Source organism: Ixodes scapularis, unplaced genomic scaffold (assembly GCF_016920785.2).
Source record: "Ixodes scapularis isolate PalLabHiFi unplaced genomic scaffold, ASM1692078v2 PGA_scaffold10__122_contigs__length_95168666, whole genome shotgun sequence".
Lineage (NCBI taxonomy): Eukaryota > Metazoa > Arthropoda > Arachnida > Ixodida > Ixodidae > Ixodes > Ixodes scapularis.
The window spans coordinates 71,406,132-71,425,357 of record NW_024609836.1 but is presented as its reverse complement, the minus strand read 5'-3'; the positions used below and the strand labels follow the sequence as shown (position 1 = coordinate 71,425,357).

General features: G+C 44.1%; 1 protein-coding gene across 2 annotated transcripts in view; it reads right to left on the bottom strand.

The window, feature by feature from the left end:
- The window catches only part of LOC115314982 (thyroid receptor-interacting protein 11), a 56,573-nt gene that overhangs the window by 20,724 nt on the left and 16,623 nt on the right, over nt 1-19,226 (bottom strand). For both annotated transcript variants that reach the window (XM_042288669.1, XM_042288670.1), the window contains exon 3: nt 12,945-13,103. In XM_042288669.1, the coding sequence (XP_042144603.1) occupies nt 12,945-13,103 (159 nt within the window). The remainder of the gene's footprint in view (nt 1-12,944; nt 13,104-19,226) is intronic.

Here is a 19,226-nt window from a genome sequence, read left to right as displayed (position 1 = left end):
TCTTGCGCTCCTCGTATACGCATGTCTTGCCAGATTGATCGAAAAGTGGTCCCCAAAGCAAACGCTCGTCCGAATCGATTGATAGAAATGACGGATTCGTAGTCATGCAGAATGCACATAGGAAAACCAGAGCTGGGCAGTATCGCGATACAAATGTATCGCGATAGTATCTTAGAGATACTTTCGAGTATCTGTATCTCTGTATCGAGATACATTCGCAAAATGTATTTGTATCTCAGTAGTGAAACACGTTTACAATGTATCGCGATACTTGACCCGACTTAGGCATCTCGTTACATTTGTTGCACTTTTTAAGATAAATTTAAAGAATAAAAACATCTGTTTGGTACAACTTGCTTCGAAATTTATAATATGAACCTGCCCTATAACATAATCCACCACAATCACCAACAACAACAAAAAAATTGTGGTTGAAAGAAGGTTACTTGCAAGAATAACGAAATCATGAACCTCTCACAAAGCCCTCCACTCCTTCCAATTTAGCGGAACGAACGCTGCAAAGGAGTTGAGTGGAGAAAAAGTATGGCCCTGTTGTCCAATCTCCCTACACTATGGGTGACTCAGAGGCTTATAATGTGACAGTTTAAGATGCGCCCCTCACCGCAAAACTGGGTTCATTGCTGGCACACGCCTTTTGTCAAGCAAGGTACGCAGTCTTTACCGTTCTGTAACTACGTGGTTCAACGGGGCTGACATGTTTTTTTTTTTTCTTTTTTTAGCGGAATCAATGATAGATAAAGAGTTCGAGGTACTGGGTAGTGCATAAAATGGCACAGAAAGAGGAGCACAAGCATAAATTACCTTTCGCATTCGCCACGAACTGCACCCTCTCCACGTATAACACCGTTCGGGAACAAATGTATTTCTATCTGTATTCCGGAATACTTTTTCGCCGTTATTGCGGAAGTATCTCAGGGATATCCCGTTGCATAAAAGGCAAATGTATCTCAGTATCTGTATTTTGGCCTTCAAACACATGTATCTCAGCATTTGTAAACCCGAATACTTTTTGGAGTATCTCTGCCCAGCCCCGAGGAAAACCCAATCAGGTTCAAGTAATTCCGTACGCACAGTGTTCAAAGTGCTCAACGACACGAATCTACAGTGAAACGAAACGGACGCAGCTTTGTGCGAATGTCACCATGTTCGTTAAAAATCGGAAAAAAAGAAAAGAAAGAGACTGTTGTGCGTATAGTGCAGGGGTGGCCAGGCTGACCCGGCCTAAGAGCCGCGAACAAAACCGCGAAACTTCCAAGACTTTCCTTAAAAAGAAACCGCGAAACTTCCAAGAAACTTCCCCTAAAAAGAGACAACACTAAACTAAAAAAAAAAAAAAAAAAAATAAGACACCAACACTTGCTTTGAAAACAAACAACCAAACAGACAATTAGCTCAATATTTAGGCCGCCAAATTCATTTTGACTCTCGCGACGTGCTCCTATTTCGTGCTTCTATTCACCTTGTGAATGCTAGTGAAAATAGTCCGGCACCTCGCGGAGCATTACGGATCTACTTCATGATGTGATGAACTAAGATACATCCGGGTGATTTCGAGATTAGCTTACCGTTATTTTATCAAGACGCACACGCTTCAAACGTGAAAGGCATCGTTTCTTCCTCCGACGACCAAATCTTGTAAGATCTACTTCCTGCGGCGGACGAATAATGCGCGAAACTTCTCTTTTTTTGTTTCCCCTTGATGTGACGTGCCAGTATAAAAGTACGTTTCGGAATCACTCCTCACTCAAGATGAGTCATGCGTACGACGTGAATATTACGCTAAATATTTTCTTTTTAGACGCTAATTTGGTGACATTCGTCTGCAATTCAGTTACCTAAGAAATATTTATTTTAGCTCTGCGATCCAGTCGCCCAAGAAATATATATATATATATATTTATTTATTTTTAGCTCAGTGTCCCTGTAATTTGCCACGTAAAGTTATAAAATAAGCAACGCCTCCGCGAGCCGCCAGTAAACCGTAAAACAGCGCCAAAAGACAACGGACCCCTATTGAAAAAGGCCAATATGAACTCGGCTTATTGGAAATATTGTATTCCAATGAAGTTGATGGAAACCAATAAAAACTTATTGTTATCCGATTAACCCAATACGCACGATGGGAATTCATATCGGAGCACAATATCCCGATATAGTATGTGGTTATTGGTATACAACAGGATATTGGAGCACAATATCCCGATATAACTTGCGGTTATTGGTATACAACACGATATCGAAGCACAATATCCCGACAGAACTTACGGTTATTGGAATAGAATACGACACCGCGTGCATATTGGTGACCGACATGGACATACTGCGCGGCCACACGATATATAAATATCGGTCTTCGATCACGGGCCCAAAGGAGAATACAATATCGCGTGGATAAATCTCAGAACGAATTCCAAGTTACCAACATGAATTACGTCGGCATATACCGCGGATTAAGAGGATACGTAACACAGTCTTGATCGCCCGTGAAGCAACATGTGGATATCGGTACGCCCACATATACGACATCGCGTGAATGATATTGTAGAACAGCAGGAGTTACCATACGGCAATACGAGAGAGAACGATATTGGAGGTGGATACACACAGAACACAAACGTTCCGCGTTGCAAACACATTCACGTTGATCGAAAGCGCAAGTGTACGTACGGCACACAGTACACACAGCCTCGAGCGCTTGAAATGCTAGACAACCACCAAACCATTCAGAATAACTAGCTGGGACACCCGCGACCTACCTTTCAATGAGAAAGCCCAATAACGACGTGCTCATTGGAGTGATCGTTTTCAAACAAATGTTTATTGCAGTTTTAATGCAACAAAAGTTAGGTTACCGATGTTGGAACCCAAATCGAGCGCGATACGTGACAATGTCAGTTCGCACGATAAAATAATGAGGATTCATGGGCTTGACAGGTCACGTGCTTCTTACCCGCACATTTATCGATATTGACCCACCTTTCTGGGTAATCCTACGTCGTACACAAAATCCACAACCACACACGAGCACATTTCACCCACCACTCTTCGTCGCCTGTTTCGCAAGATTCACACACTGTAAAAAACGGCGGGAAAAATACGTGCATTTGCGCCATCAAACGATACGTTACAGACTCGTTTTATGAGAAAAGTCCCCATCGTCAACCCGCGCGCGCGAAAGCTCGAGCGCTCAAGCTTCGGAGGCAGTTCGAATTCCGAAGGGAGGCGAGCCGAGCCAGACAAGCAGCTGAGCTAAAGTGAACTAGCTGAGCGAGCCGGCGAGCCGCCGAGTGGCCGAATCCGCCGATCCAGCCAAGCGCCGCGACCGCGCCAACCCGGCGAGACAACGGCGATGGTGGGACCGACAGATAACGGCTCGTCAAGTTCGTCGCGCACTTTGCTTGTGGGTTCCAAGTGAAACCAACGCACTTTCAATCGCTTCGAAAGGTACGTATAGACGACTTTATTACTTGCAGCATTGAGTGCTTTGGTATACACACATCAAAGTGAACACTGAAGGACAGAAGGGATACATGATGTTTTGAAATCGCAGCTTATTTGAACGCATGCGTCCCCTGCTGAAAGTCATTTCGACTGCGTGTACTCTGATGTAACTTCAGTCAGTGTTTACACTCAGCTAGCTATCACTCGGCTTGTTATCTCATGTGCGAAATAGACGTAGAAACCAGCGCCTCGTCTCTTTCAGATATTGAACCTCCAGCCCCCTGGCTCCCAGCGTGCTTACCGGCGCAAACCGTTCGACGTGTTGGATTCGTGGGCTCGTTCGAAGAGGCGTTGTTTAACGCTCGCGAGTCGCCGAAGTGTTACCGGAGCTTCTCTTTACGAAAGTCGCGATCGACGCTGGGCTCTGAGCTCGTATTTTTTTTTTTTTTTTTTCCTGGTAGACTAACCGCTCATTCACACTGGGAGCGGATCCGCGTTCGCAAAGCGGTTGCGAACGCGGTTGTATAAAGATCCAGTGCAATTGCACGCGCACTCGATGACATCAAGTGCGCGTGCAATTGCACTGGATCTTTATACAACCGCGTTCGCAACCGCTTTGCGAACGCGGATCCGCTTCCAGTGTGAATGTGCGGTTAGAGTGCCGACCATTCATCTGTGGTGCCGACTGGCGCCGTACGAAGTTGAGAAAAGCTAGCGAGTCTGTCAGATTTTCGTGACGCCGCCCAACTGCTCTGCTACCGGCTGCGCTCAAAAAATAAGGTAAAAAAAAAAAAAAAAAAAAAAAAAAAAACGCGTTTTATAATTTTTAACTTGTTTTTTTTTTTTTTTTTTTTTGCCATGTTTTATTTCAGTCGCCGCAAAGTAAATCGCGGCCGTACGTCTGTTGACTCCCGATTACTGTCTCTACATCGTAGATTGTCTCACCACAATGGTGCCTCGTTGGTGTGATCTTATTCTGATATCGTTACATCTTGCTTTTTCATCTTGGCACACTTCTAGACGACCTTCTCTACACGTTGCACTCCTTGTCGACATGTCGCTGGTGTTAGAGACAAATCTGAAGTCGCTGTTTGCTCACTCCTTGGTGCACATATTTCATGTTCAACATCAGGTATCTGAAGGAGGCGCCATGAAACCCTGGAGTTTGTTTAGAGGTACCTCAACATACTGCATTCAAGTGTCGTTTTGTGTGTTATAGTTTCCTACAAAACCAAATTGCACTTTGTTCGTAATATACCCTATAACTGTTCACTACAATTAAAATTGCTATGAAACATTGGCCACGAGAGGTGACTCGGCCAACGCAGCCTGAAAATTCCTCGCATAATTTTTTTCATGGGTCATTTTGGGAATTGACAAATTTTCTTGTGAATAATGAGTGTTCTGCACATGTGTTCTACTTTTCATACAGGTACTTCAGTTAGATAAACCCCAGCAAAGGCAGCAAGACAGTCTCATGGGGTCACACCAAGGATAACTGCATTCCTGCTCGAGTCCCGAGTCTTGTCACCAAACTTCACTGAACATAATGGTACATTCCCTTTCCTTAACCTTTTTTTCTGAAATGTGTTTTTTTTATTGTTGCTTTTTTCTATTGAAAAAGGGGTAGTACAACGTTTAAACACCCAATGTTTTTTTTTTTTATTTCTGTAAAATGTGTAGTAGATTGTTTAAACACCCAAGCGTTCATAAATTGTCTCTGTACCAGACAATAGGGTGTCTTATACTCTGTTTCATACTTAGCGTGCAACGCTGTCAAAGGTACTAAAGTGGTGCGCATGAAAAAATAGAAAAAGTGTTACTTTGCGCGTTTCGTGGACGAGTGGTAGAAGGCGCTGCGCTGGCGATATTGACGTCTCAGTGGCCGTAGTTTGAAACCGTTTTACGCGCAAAGTTTTTTTTTTTTTTTTTTTTTTTTTTTTTTAAGACATACTTTTTGTGCAAGATTGTGCGCATTGACGAAGTGCATATTTCAGTTCCTCCTTCTTGATTTTTATTTATAAGTCGCCGAGAGGCCAGATTTCTACCATCTGGTCTGCCGCTTTGCAAGTGTTATTTGCCTCCAGCACCGAGTTATATTTTTCTTTCGTGCAGCGTGGAATGAGGAATCGCCCTGATAGCGGCCTTGTCCCAAAATTTATAATAAAACGTTAATCGACAATAGTTGTGGCCTGTACAGTTTATTTTGAAATAGCTGTCAAGGGTAGGAATCACCCTCTCGGAGCACTTGCGATGCACCTTCAGGCAAATGGCGTTCTGTGTGAACTCGTCATGCTTGACGGTCCCCGTGCTCAAAACTTTCACGTTGCGAGGTCTTTGCTTCGGGGACGCCACCTTGCCAGATAGGCACTGCGCCTTGCACTTCGCGACAGTACAGGGCACACTCCAGTGTCGTTACTGGCCGTCTCCAGGACTTCACGACCAAATTCTTTGGGGAATGTGTTCTTATACTCCCGTACACATTGGCGATCATCTGCTTGCACTCTTTCAAGATTTTCGCACAACGAATCTTCGAAAACATCGGAGCAGGAAAGGTACTTGAGCTTGCTGCGTAAGACGCCATCTTCTCAAAACCAGCCAGTGCCACACAACCCGAAAACCCACAGCGGCTGCCACACGGATGAACACGAAAACAATTTAAGGTGGTTTACATTATCTCTTCCTTTTTCTTGAAAAACATTTGTGCTCCATTGAAATCATAACGCCAATATCAGTTACTAGCCCCGAGGAGGCACATTTTCCGACTTTTTAAGATTTTTCTGCAGGGGACCCACTATCTTATGGGGCGAACGTAGGCACGGTCAGCAATGCAAACCGGTGCGCTAGCTTTGACTGCGTTGCACTTTATGTATGAAACAGAGTATAGGATCGCTTCAGACGGGGCAACCTTTCCAGCAATTTTGGGGCTGCTGGCGGGTTGTTCCCTAGTTTTCCCTAGATCGACACGAATTGCTGAGATTGGGTCCGGCTCGAAGCGGACGAGCAACTCTGACTACTCGGAGATGTTTGAAGCGGCAGCAGCCAATCAGGAATGCAATATTTTCACGTGACACCCCTGTGGTCGTGATGATGAGAACTGAGGACTTAGTTCTGGTTTGAAATGGATCATTTTTGAAAATAAACTGTTTCAAAAAGACGAGTTAGTATTCTCAGCCCAATTTAAAGATATAAAAACATGTTTTTAGGATATAACTGTGTGTCTAAATACTGTAAGAAAAATAAAATTTCATGATAATGATGGCAAGTCGTAGCAATTCGGTTGCTGCATGTGAACGCGGGCGGCCCGTGTTTCTGGTGTTGCGACATGAAGTTGCTGGGCGAAATTGTTCCGTCTGAAGCGGGCTTTAAGGAACTGAATTCAAGGGCTCTGGGGGCAAGCCCACCTGGAAACATTTTTTTTTTCTTTTTTGCCTTTTTAGTATTTAAATAGATATATATATATACATATATACTTTTTTTAAGTTTTAACATATAGATGCATAATTTACACGCTAATTCATTTTCAGAAGCGCTTTTATTCACACTCTGTGGCTTTCTACTGCTTGCAGTAGCTTCTCGGTGAGCTAATGCCAGCTCTGCAAAGGGAGAGGGATCTTCCCACGCTTTGCAGGCTGTAAAGCTGTGGCTTGCACAGCTCTAGTGTGTCACACCTCGCTCACTGGCTCCATCGCGAAGCATAGGTGCTGCACGAGTCGCGCCACACCGTAAGCCCAAAAAACGGTTGGGTGACAAACCTGGGACCATTTGTCACTGCACTCAGCTATGGTATGGTGGCATGGTCGGGGCATGAAGCAGGGGTATAGCTTGGAAATGCTGATTTTCATGACATTTTAAACACATTTTTCGTTACTTTTGTGTCGAGTTGTCAGCATTCCAAAGGTGAGAAAGCAAGCAGCAGCGACAGCAAGAAAAGAAAAATTTAAGACCGCTTTCACCAAGAATCAATTACGAGCACTAGAAAGGCATGGAGTGTAATTAAAACGCTCCTAAAGGTGACTTAGCGTATAAATTAAGTACTTGTGCCTCAAAAATACAAAAAGAAATGTAAATATAGTTATAAGGATAAAAATATACACCAGGAGGACTTAAACCAAAAATACAGTCTGTAAGTTTGAAATTTGACACCTTAAACCACTTGGCCACCACCCAATTTCATTTCCAGGTCGTTCATCGAGGTATATGAATTTTGTTTGCAGCTGTCGGCTGCAAGAGAGATTGCCTTCTTTTCATTTACTTTACTATTCCCACCAAACATGACAAGTGATAAAGAATAGAACCTCATTTGGTTGGCCGAGGCACTGTGCTTGCATCAAGGCAAACTAGCCTGTCTTGCTGTGTTCATATTTTGTTTCATCATCTGTTTAGGATTCTGTTGTCGCTCATCAAAAGAAGAAAAAAAAAAAAACTGACTAATTCTGACTTATTCTGGTGTTCAGGTACCCTTGGCAGTAAACTCTGCTAAATGGGGCAAAATATAGATACTTTTTTTTAGCAAATATGCATCGTTTTAGCAAAATGAGCTACACTATTTGACTAACGTGAAACAGAACGAGCCTCTCCACTTGGGTCTTTTTTCATCTCTCGCAGACACTATTTCCTGCTTTTTGTGGTTTGTATCGGACTTTTGTATTCTGTCCGGCCAAAGCATCTGTGTTACACTAAGACTGGGTTCTTTAGGATATCTACAGGTATTCTTCGCAGCAAATGGCTTCCAATCAGGAACACGAGTTCGTTCTCGGCCACCGAGAGCAAGTATTTTCAAGGTGAGCTATTGCCCGCCTATGAGTTTTGTATTTCAATCCTCTTGAATGCCATAACTTATGTGTAGTGGTCTTGCATTAGTATTTTGTTGTCTCTCTTCTGCAAAAACACCCAAGTTTGACTAAGACCAGGTTCTTTCTTATACATGCAGGTCTTGGTGGCAAGCACCAGCCAATCAAGGCCAGAAGTTTGCTCTTTGCCACGCATGGCAAGTGTTTTCAAGGTGAGTGATTGACGCCTATCTGAGTTGTGCGCTTCATTCCTCACAGACACTCTATTTCCTGTCTGTATAGTGGCCTTGTTTCAGGCTTTTGTGTCTCTGTCCGGCCAAAGCATCTGTGTTAGACTAATCTTTAGGATATGTGCAGCAATTCTTGGCAGCAAGTGGCTGCCAATCAGGAACACGAGTTTGTTCTCGGCCACCAAAAGCAAGTATTTTCAAGGCGAGCTATTGCCCGCCTATATGAGTTTCAGCATTCATCAAGGAGCGCAAAATCAAAGCCCGGGGGTTGGCCATTGCAAAAATGTTGACTCGGAAGCGCATAGGGAGGAAGCTTTATAAAAGTATCCACCTGCTTCTACAAGACAAACCAAAACTAAGAATGTGGGTTCCATTTGAAAAAAAACAAAACAACATTGTCAGCCCGAATTAACTCGGGGGCGGCACTGAGCAAACAAGCCACGGTAGAGTATGCTTGGTTCAGGCGTTTGTAGGGGTGGTAGATAACTCGGTGTTTTCTAAAAAAAAATATTTTTTTTTCGTGGTGGTCGAATATTCAGGGATGGGCATTGAGTCGGGATGTTAAGGTAAAAATTTCATCCACATGCCGGGATTCATGTGCCTTGTCCCCCTAGCGAGGGGGACAAGGCCTTCAAAATTTTGGGTTCGCAAAAGGGGTGCGTCAGTATTGACGTCTCATTTTACATCGTTCGTCTCAATTTAAAACGCACTATAAATGACATGCCTGAGATTCGTTTGGGTGTACTTCCTCTTAGCAAGTATATGGTTCTGTCTCAAAAAGGTCTAATCTGATGTTGACCGCTCCTCAGGTCTCCACCGACGATTCATCAGGACGAGACCCGACCGGGACACTAGGGAGGCTACATATACGTCAGCTTCTTGCGGACAAGAAACGAAAATAGATAGATGGTGTGTGTTTCATTTGCTATGCCTTTTGGCGTGCACATTATGTTTGTTATGTTTCAAGATTCCTGCAGAGTTTGGTTTCAACTATTGTAAATTACCGAGCATGCGCCCAGGTCGCAGAAGCGCCTACCCTCTGATTCAGAACGATCCGCAAATAAGCAAAGGGCATACCAGACACCCATCCACCTGTTTTGAGCCATGCTCAAAATATTGAAAGAGCACATCAAGCGCCAGGTGCTGTGGCGCCTTTGCCACAATAGCGCCAGTCGCAGGGCTGACAGATCCGTGACTGGCGCAAGCCATGGCATGGCCTTTGGGAACCAGGGAATCGAGATTAAAGAAGTAGCGCAGAAATTGGAGGCGAGTGGTGAAGGTGAGCAGAGTTAACAGAAAACAAGGATGAAGGGAGTTCCGTCGCATGAGGCATCTGTGTCCCGTGCATGTAATTTTGAGTGTGCTGTAGGTGGCTACCCAAAAAAATAGTTACTTCGACGTAACTAATCGCAAACCTCTCTTGCAGTTTTCATGGCCCACAAGCCAGCCGGCGCCAGTTCATTCTCGTTCAAAGGTGAGGATTCTACATTTTCTAGATTGCTCTGAAGCAGCAATACTGAAGCCAGAGAAGCGGTACGGCATATTTAATTGACAGAACGACTGGGGACGCTTTCACTGAAGCTTGTTTTGCTGCAATACACGTGTGTATTGCAGCAAAACAAGCTTCAGTGAAAGCGTCCCTACTCGTTCTGAGCTCCGTCAATTAAAGGTGCCATACCTCTTGTCTGTCTGGCTTCAGTGTTGCTGTAGGCGACAAAACGTGTGCCCAGTTTTGTCGCAAGAGGCATAGTATGTCACGTTTATGTAATTTTGAATTTATCCGGCTTAGTGTGCTGTAGGTGGCTGGTCAAAGAAATTGATACTTGGACGCAGCTAATCGCAAATCTTTCTGGCAGTTTCTACAGCCTAAGAGCCAGCAGATCCCAGTTTGCTTTTCTTCGAAGGTGAGAATTCCAGATTCCCGAAGCAGGAATACTGAAGCCATACGACCGGTACAGCATTTTTAATTGACGGAGCTCAGAACGACTGGGAGCTCCTGCATTGAAGCTTATTTTTCTGTAATACAAGCGGGCGACATTGACACGTGCCCAGTTATGCCGCAAGAGGATATCTATGTCCCGCGCATGTAATTTTGAATCTTTCAGACTTAGTGTACTTTACGTGGCTACTCAAAGTAACTGCTACTTGGACGCAACTAACCGCAAATCTCTCTTCCAGTTTCCACGGCCTACAAGCAAGCAAGCACCAGTTCGTTTTTCCTCAAAGGTGAGCATTCCAGATACTCTAGTTAGGTGCAAAGCAGGAATAGTGAAGCCAGACGAGCGGATACATATATTTAATTGACCGAGCTCAGAATGACCTGTGGCAGTGGCATTGAAGCTTATTTTTCCACAATCAAACGCAGACATAATTTTGAATCTACCCACTTGGTGAAGGATTGCTACTTGTCGCGAACTAATCACAAATTTTTATTTTGCAGTTTCTATATAACTACAGCTGGCTGGTGCTGTTTTCATTAAGGTGAGGATTTCACATTCTGTTTTCAAACATCAAGTTTTTGAATGAGAGTCCTAAACAATTAACTTTCTTTTGCAGTAAATGCCAGATCCTCCAGTTCAGGAATATGTTAAATATATTTGGTATGGATAAGTCCAGTGTTTTTCTTCTTTATTCACAATTTCACAACAGCAACATTTTTTTAATTTATCACTCAGAAATACACACAAGAAGAGACTGCGTTGCAGAGAAATGTTGCGCTGAACGTGATATTCCAACTCGTATATAGTTTTATTGGTAGCCGATATAATATATTGGATTCCAATATCCATAATACGCTGAGTATATTGGAATCGTAAACCCTTATTGGATCCCCATACGACACATGGGGATCCAATAAGGGTTTATACGGTATTGGATTCCAATATTTTCAGCGTATTATGGATATTGGAATCCCATAACAAATCCTTATTGTAATACAATACAATAAATGTAATGTTTTCCAATACACTGTCTATATTGTATTGCAATACAATAAAAAGATATTGTTTACCAATATCCATAATACGCTGTTTATATTGGGGTTTTCCAATAGGGACGAAGAACAGAAACTGACAAGACAAAACGCGTCGCCTTTTTTTTTTTTTTTTTTGCGGGTTTGGAACATAAAACGACTGTTCCATAGGCAAATGCTAGCCTACGAACCTTTAGTAGTGACCAGCAAGAAAGCAGACGAGTTGGTGCGAGTCACAGTCGGTACCCCCTTTCCACTTTCGCAGAGCAAACGGTGAAGGGGGAGGCGACCTCCTCTCCAGCGTTCGCTCTGCTTAAGTGGAAAGGGCTGGGAGGAGCTTCCCCCGAACTCTTTAACCTCCATTTCCGCTTACCCTCGTCCCCAGCCACATAGTTCACACATCCGGTGTGAACGACTAAAAAAAAAAAAAAAAAAGAAAAGAGCAAGACATTACAACTTGAATCGAGTAAAATAATATAGAGGAGGCAAAACAAGAAGGATTGACAGTCACGATAAAATTGTGAACACCTTCTATTTGCTAGGCGAGGACAAAACGATTGTTTTCTCCCATACCGGAAGTTGCTCGATTCAAAATGGCGACGACTGCCAAATAAGATAAAAATGCAACGAAAACATACACACACATAAAAACTTGCGAAGTTAGAGAGAAAAGACACGCACAGGGGAAAAAAAAAAATTTTTTTTTTTTGCTTAGTTGTAGGGTGAGTATAGATTGTGTTGCCAGCAAAAGTCTGAGAAAACTGTCGTGAAGAATCTTAACAGACAGCAACGTCACCTGACACCATGTCACGTGACATCAGAGCCTCACATCATGTGACACCACGTCACGTGACATCACAGCCTCACATCATGTGACCCCATGTCACGTGACATCACAGCCTCACATCACGTGACACCATGTCACGTGACATCATAAATTCGCGTCAGGTAACACCAGGATGGCGTGCGACGTCACACGCGACGCAACGGACGTTCCTTAAGGCGCCGACCGCGTGACGGTGCAGGTTTTAGGAAGCGGCACAGCAGAGGTCTGAACTGAACGACGCCATTTTGTTCCAGCGGAATGTGCTTTGTCACTTGTATTAATTGTCGTTACTCGTGTAAAAAAAAAAAAAAAAAAAAGGAGTAGCGAGAATTCTCGAATTCACCGCACCATTCTGTGCCCTCCGGTCCTCTGTCAGAATGATCGAGCTTTTATCGTTATTACTATTACACTTAGCCGACGCTACGAGCAGATGGGACCAATCCAGGAGCGTTAAAAGAGCGAGTCACTCTGCCTTTTCAATGTTTATGTTCGGTCCAGAGATCGTAGAACACGTACAGGATGGAACGCTTTTGACGCTGTCCGATCGTCTGAACCTGAGCTTAAACGAAGCGTACATTTTTGTATTCGGCTGGCCCGACTCGTTTTCGATTCCCGGCCGCGACGCCACTTTTCTGAAGAGGCCCAAAAGACGAGCGACTCACGTCGTCCGGAGGGCGCCGATTCCGGGCCCTGCCACCCGCGGCTGACGCGGCGGCGACGGCCGCAGCTGCAGCAGCTGCCTGTCGCTCGGCGCAGAGCTGGAGCTCGGTGGCGTGGCAGCGGTCCTCGAGCTCTGCGTTGGACGCCCGGAGTCGCTCCACCTGCACGCCACGGGGAGACAGACGCCTCAGGGTTCGCCCACGCACGCACCCATCAACCTGTTACTCGATCACACACACACGGACATGCGAGAGAACATAACGTCTGCTTATTACAACTCGTCGTTCGGCTTTTAAGCGACGGTTGAAGCCGCACTTTGAAATGCATAGCGTGGATAGGGTCAGGCTGGTACGGCGCTTTCATGTCCGTGGTGCAGGTAGCCTCGATGGTGACGTCAGGAGGTCATGGTGTCATCTGATGACGTGCACCGTGACACAAGGTGACAGCATGACATTGCATATCTATAAAGGCTACGCATTTACACCGACTTTAAAATAAAGCATATATATATATTTTTTTTTTTAAGGAAGACGGATGGGTTTGGAAACGACGCGTCTAAATTAGCGAGCGCCGGCGTCGGAAAATAGCACGAGCGTAGTTAATGCGAGGCCACAGTTTCGGACTCGGTGCACATGTGCACCTTAGGCCACAAGTGTCGTCTCTGTTTCGCGCAAAATAAATTAACGAATGAAGTAAAAACGAACTCGAGAACCCATTACCGACAGAACGCCCCTCATTACACACGACAATGTACACAACAAACCGACAATCTGGAAATATGGGACAAGGATAAGCATAAATAAGATTTAAAACAACTAGCTTAAGTTTTTTTTAGCGTTTATGATCGAATTGTGGAGAGATAGATCCGTGAAAAAAAATGCGATTTGTTCTTATCTACCACAATTATGAAGTCAAAGAAAGAACCGTTACCCGATAAAGATATACGACGATACCCGATAAAGATATACGACGATGTGTAAAGTTGTCGGAGGAGTCTCGGGTATCGGACTTATCGGATAATAAATTAAAACTGCCTAATAACTGACACTTTGTCGACAGGTCCGAGAGACAACAAAGCTAACATGAAGTTAAAGGAGAAACGATTGTTCTACTTTCGTTCAACACTACATGGAATCACTCCGCAAGGTTAATAACTAACTAAACTTTCCTTACTTTTTCTTTCTAAACAGTGACAGTCGCCAAAAAGAAAGAAAAAAAAATCAAGAAATACGAGCATCGTTCATGCCCTCAACTGGGAGCCAGGCGGAACTGCCCATCTTCATTATTTCATACAACCTCTATGGCCCCATAGCTTTCCCTATTACAAAAAACATACCTCCTCCTTTCTCTAAATTACAGATCGCATGGCCTAAACTGGAAACCAAAAGAGTAGCTTTTGCCGTGACCCGAATGTACAATGACCTGTTGCCCTGAATCAACACTGACGAGACAAAACCCCTTTTGACAACGGTTCGAAATTTGAAAGATAATTATCGTGGCATTTTCCCAGGACCATTGACCTTGTGCTGCTCAAATTGGAAAAAAAAAAAATAATAATAATAAATAAATTAATAAGCCTTTTTAAATTTTTTTTGCGGTTAATTTGGGGGGAGGGGGGTGGCATTGGCACGTAACAATTCGTGGTTTATCGGATAAATCCGAATTGACCAAAATTTTACCGGCGGGTGTTTTTCGAAGTTTTTCGGATTTATCCGAAAACACGGAACCCTAATCACACCCACGCGCTGGGGTTGGCAAAGTAGAAAACGCGTGCTGAGCTCCAGGCATTGTTGGAGTTATTCTAAGCTATTCTCATCAACTCAGTGGCTGGACACGAGCCACTACCCGAGTGTCCGCCGGGGCATTGATTGTTACGAGCCGAAGTCGGGCGGTCTGTGCGATTTAGCCCTCTCAGGGCGGCGCCATCTTGTTCGACCGCAGCGCCCTCTCCACACATCCGGGACGTTCGGCTGGGTAAAACGAGAGTTGTCGTTTTCCATCTTTGGGCTGTACCGGCGGGATACACCAAACATCGAACTCTCGCTCGTGGCTGCCGTTGTGAATTGGTTCGCGTTGTTAGAATATTTATGGCTACTCCGAAATCAGCCGATAGCGCTCTGTTGTTTTATTTCAGTACACGACCAACTAGCAGCGAAGTCAGCCGGCAGTACTACCCTCAACCACTGCGTCTGTTGCGTCAGGAGAACACGTTTTTATTTATTATTCCAGACTTCCACTCATTGTCGCTAGAGGCCTCCACCTGTACAAACTTTGTATAAAAAAAAGAGTTACAGGATTTACTTTTCGCCGGAGAGACCGGCCACACTGACATACCTTTCCCACCTCCCCCCTCCCCCTTTTTTTTTTATTTGCACGCAGGTAACAGCACGATTGAACCCGGTTAGTCTTTCTACCAAGCACAGCGTTACACTATAACTCGCATATGAAAATCAGCACATCTGCGTTTGAAATTTCCAAGATGACGCGATTTTAAACAAAGTTCGAACGTCAGCCGGATGTTAGGTACAGCCCACTCGACGGAGCAGACGACGCGCTGGGTGAGAGGGGGAGGGCATTTTTTCGCTCTCCGTTCTCACTATAGTCAGTTACAGGTTAAGAAGGTAGCGGCAAATGCCCCTCAAAGGGAATCAGATATCCCTCCGCCACCTCCGCATCCAATAGCGTCCCACCGTTTCCTTGACGTCGCGGCCAACGCGCGAGGAGGGTCTTGCCTTTCTGTAGATATTTGCTTTATTTTTCGACTTTGACTTAGCATTGTGGAAGCCACGAGAGGGAGATTAGAGTTCTCCCCCACCGACGGAAACAAATACTACTTTCGGGGATTAGCTTGCCCCCCGATGGATACAAAGGCTGCTTTCAGGGGCTCGGTTCCCTCTCCGATGAATACAAAGGTCGCTTTCTTAAAAAGTGGGATCGGAGACAAGTGGGAATCCATTGAAGCGGAACAAGGAGCGTTTCCAGTGAACTCTTCTTTCGACTGCGGAGAGATTTGAAACTGGCGCATCACACTTGTGGGAGGAGCTTCTCCTACCTTCTTGACTTGTAACCGACTATAGTGGAACGAGAGGTTGCCAGGTATACGTTCTAGCGAAAACCGCCAAACGCCAGACGGTGTAGCCCAAAAGTAGCCAAACGCAAGATATTTACATAGCCTAAAAGTAACCATATTTAAGATATATACTGAGACCAAAAAATCGTGTGCTCGGATGTACTAGCTCAATGCGAAGGCACTGCGTCTGCCTATTTATAGGGTTTAGAAGCAGCTTGCAAGATCTACGATATCTTGAAATGTATTGAAAACGTTTTATTTCAAACACAAAAAGAAAAGTGTAAAAAAAATTTCACACGCATTTTTACGGTCACATGGTTATGAAACAATCGTTTGTGCTAGGCTGACTCGCTTCATACAATTTCCGTGTTAAAACGGGCAAAACATTCTTTAGTATAGGGTTGATGTCCTTGTAGCACTTGTTCTTCCCAAGGAAAGCATACTTTACATAGACATAGAGGACGTTTTTTTTAAGAGTAAAGGGGTGTCCAAACGGGACACTACAAAGCGCACGTCTCCGACAAATCGTGAAAATTGATGCGGGCGCGTCCGCTTCAATTTTTACGATTTGTCGGAGTCGTGCGCTTTGTAGTGTCCTGTTTGGACACCCCTTTAGAAGGGACATCCGATTCCTTAGGCCTGACTTGGTGAGGTACACGTGACTAAATACTCTCTCCACGGCGGCATTCGACATGGGCAAAATCAGGAGCGCGATGGCAAGCTCGGATAGCAACGGAAACATGGCTACTCCTGCGCTTTGAACTTGGCCTTGTTCGGATTATTCATTGTTCTAAATCTGTCGTTTTTTGTTATGGCTCACTGTGCTTTAAGAAACCTCCATATTTCGCGGAAAAGCCTCCTTTTTTTTATATCCGGTACAGCACGCGTTATCGGACGACATCAGATTCTGCTGTATGTCATGAGTTGCCTTTAGAGTGATTTTCCTGTAAGAGCATGGTGGGAAAGTTGAGGAAAAGAAGAGACCGGCAGAGGTCTCAAACTCATTTGAGTGTGGGGGCCAGATAGCACACACCGAAAAGGGCGAGGGCCAGCGTCAAACGGGGGGGGGGGGGGGGGGGTAAAAAGATTTTAAAGGGAACACACCTTGTTCTCTATACTTTTTGGAAACTCACAGTTGTTTGCCAGTGACATCTTTAAATTCGATTTGTTTACATGACTACTTTGGGCCCTGACCTGCACATGTGATAACATGAATTAAGATGATATTGCACCGCCAACGTGCTGGCATTATTAATAGAACAAGGGAACAAGAACACTGTCGTTCCCGTTGCTCAATTCACTACGGAATTTGCCAAGCTCGACATGTCTCTAAAACACATTCGGTTAGTTTGGCAGTTCTTGCTTTCCTGGCGATTTTTATTCCAACGCTCTGAACAAATACTTGTCTTTCAATGGGAATATTTTTTTGAAGGCTAGAATCCGGAGCTCGCAGCTTTATCTTTGGCAGTTGCTCCTGCTGATCGTAAGTTCGCGCGGCCGAGATGCATCCTTCAACGAATAGCTCCCGCTTGCAGCCTAGGAGCGGAACTGTTATGCATAAATAAAAGACGGGAAGCAATAAATAAAGTGAAAAAAGTACAAATGAACAGAGGTAAGTATAAGCTATGTAAAAAAAAAAACTATGTGAAAAAAAAAAAAAAAAAAACAGTGAGTACGCAGGCGAGCTGGTGGAAGTTGATCATGATGTAGAATACCCGAGACTTTGGTAAACGCTGGGAAACTCGGTCGAAGAAAAAAGACAGGGGAAAGGAACGTCTCAAACTCAGCTACTGCGTTTATTTCCTCAAAGCCTTATAGACCTTTTCCGCAAGGGCGTTGCCATCTTGAATTGTCGTCACTTCCAGTATGGGCGCAAACATTGTTTTGCCGTCGCCACGCCAATAGAAGACATTTAGGATAAAAGCGTAAGTGTCACACATTCTCATTTGGCCTCCCCTCTATTTTTTTTACTAGTTACAGGTTGAAACGTTTCAATAACTTTTCGTGACTGGGGACGAGAGTAAACGGAAAAGGTCCATATATCCACAACCTAATCACCGATCACCGACGTCACAAAGTCCACCCTTGTTATACAATCTTACCCACACTGGTGTTCACCTCACACTCTAAAAAAAAAGGGAGTAGTACTTCCTCCCTTAAAGGAGGAACTCGCGTGTCCCTTATATTGCTCTATAAAGGGAGGAAATTTCCTCCTTCAAAACGGGGAGGAAATTTGCTCCCCTAAGAAGGGAGGAAAATTGCCACCTTTTTTTCTCTTAATGGAGGAAACTTCCTCCCCTCGTGTAAGTGATATAGCTTTCAACAGATGGCGCTCAAAACGGCAAAAAAAAAAAAAAAGTCGGAGAGGCGTTTTTTTTTTTTCTTTAGGCTTTGCCGACTTTCGAACGCTACATGGTAGAGATGCACAAACATCAATGAGCATACAGAATACACGGATCACACGCACATCAACCACGCACACAACAGCAACAACGCAGCAACACCGCGCCCCCTCGTCTCACTACGTACGCCAAGTTCCCACTAGCTCTATATATGGCAGTCTTATTTTTGAATCCGACTTTTTCGGTGACTGCTATCATTTGGCACATAAACGCGGAAAGGTGGAGTAAATATTACTCTTACTTAATACATTATTTGAATTGTCTTGTGCAATAGCTCCCATCTCTTACTTCAACACCCCGAGCAAAGCCAATGTAGATCATTAGGCTAATTAACTCAAATTAAATAATTTTCTTCTGAATAAGTTCGATGAATTATCTTGACAATGCAGTGCTGAAATGCAGTACACTGTGCTAAACATCGCAATCAAGCTCTTGCTTGATTGCGGTGTTCAGTGCCAGTGTAATTATTTTCAGTTTTGGTGGGGTAATTAATTATTTTAATTGTTGCACAAGTTCAACGGATTTTCAAACAAACAAGATTACTGATTTTAAAAAGACTGCGAAACAGCAGAGAAGATATCTTGGTTCATGCTTTGTCACCGGTGTTACAGAAATTTAGAATTGTTTTAATTTACTAATCTGGAGCGTTTTTCCTATAAAAAGTAAGTGCCGGGCGTGATAAAGGCCCACGAACCATGACTTTGGTATCCTCAGCAGAAAACTAAAATAAGACTGTCTTTGGTGATATAATGCAACCTCTTGAAAACATCACATCGCCCGAGTCAGAAAGTTAAAAAGCCCGTGTTGAGAGT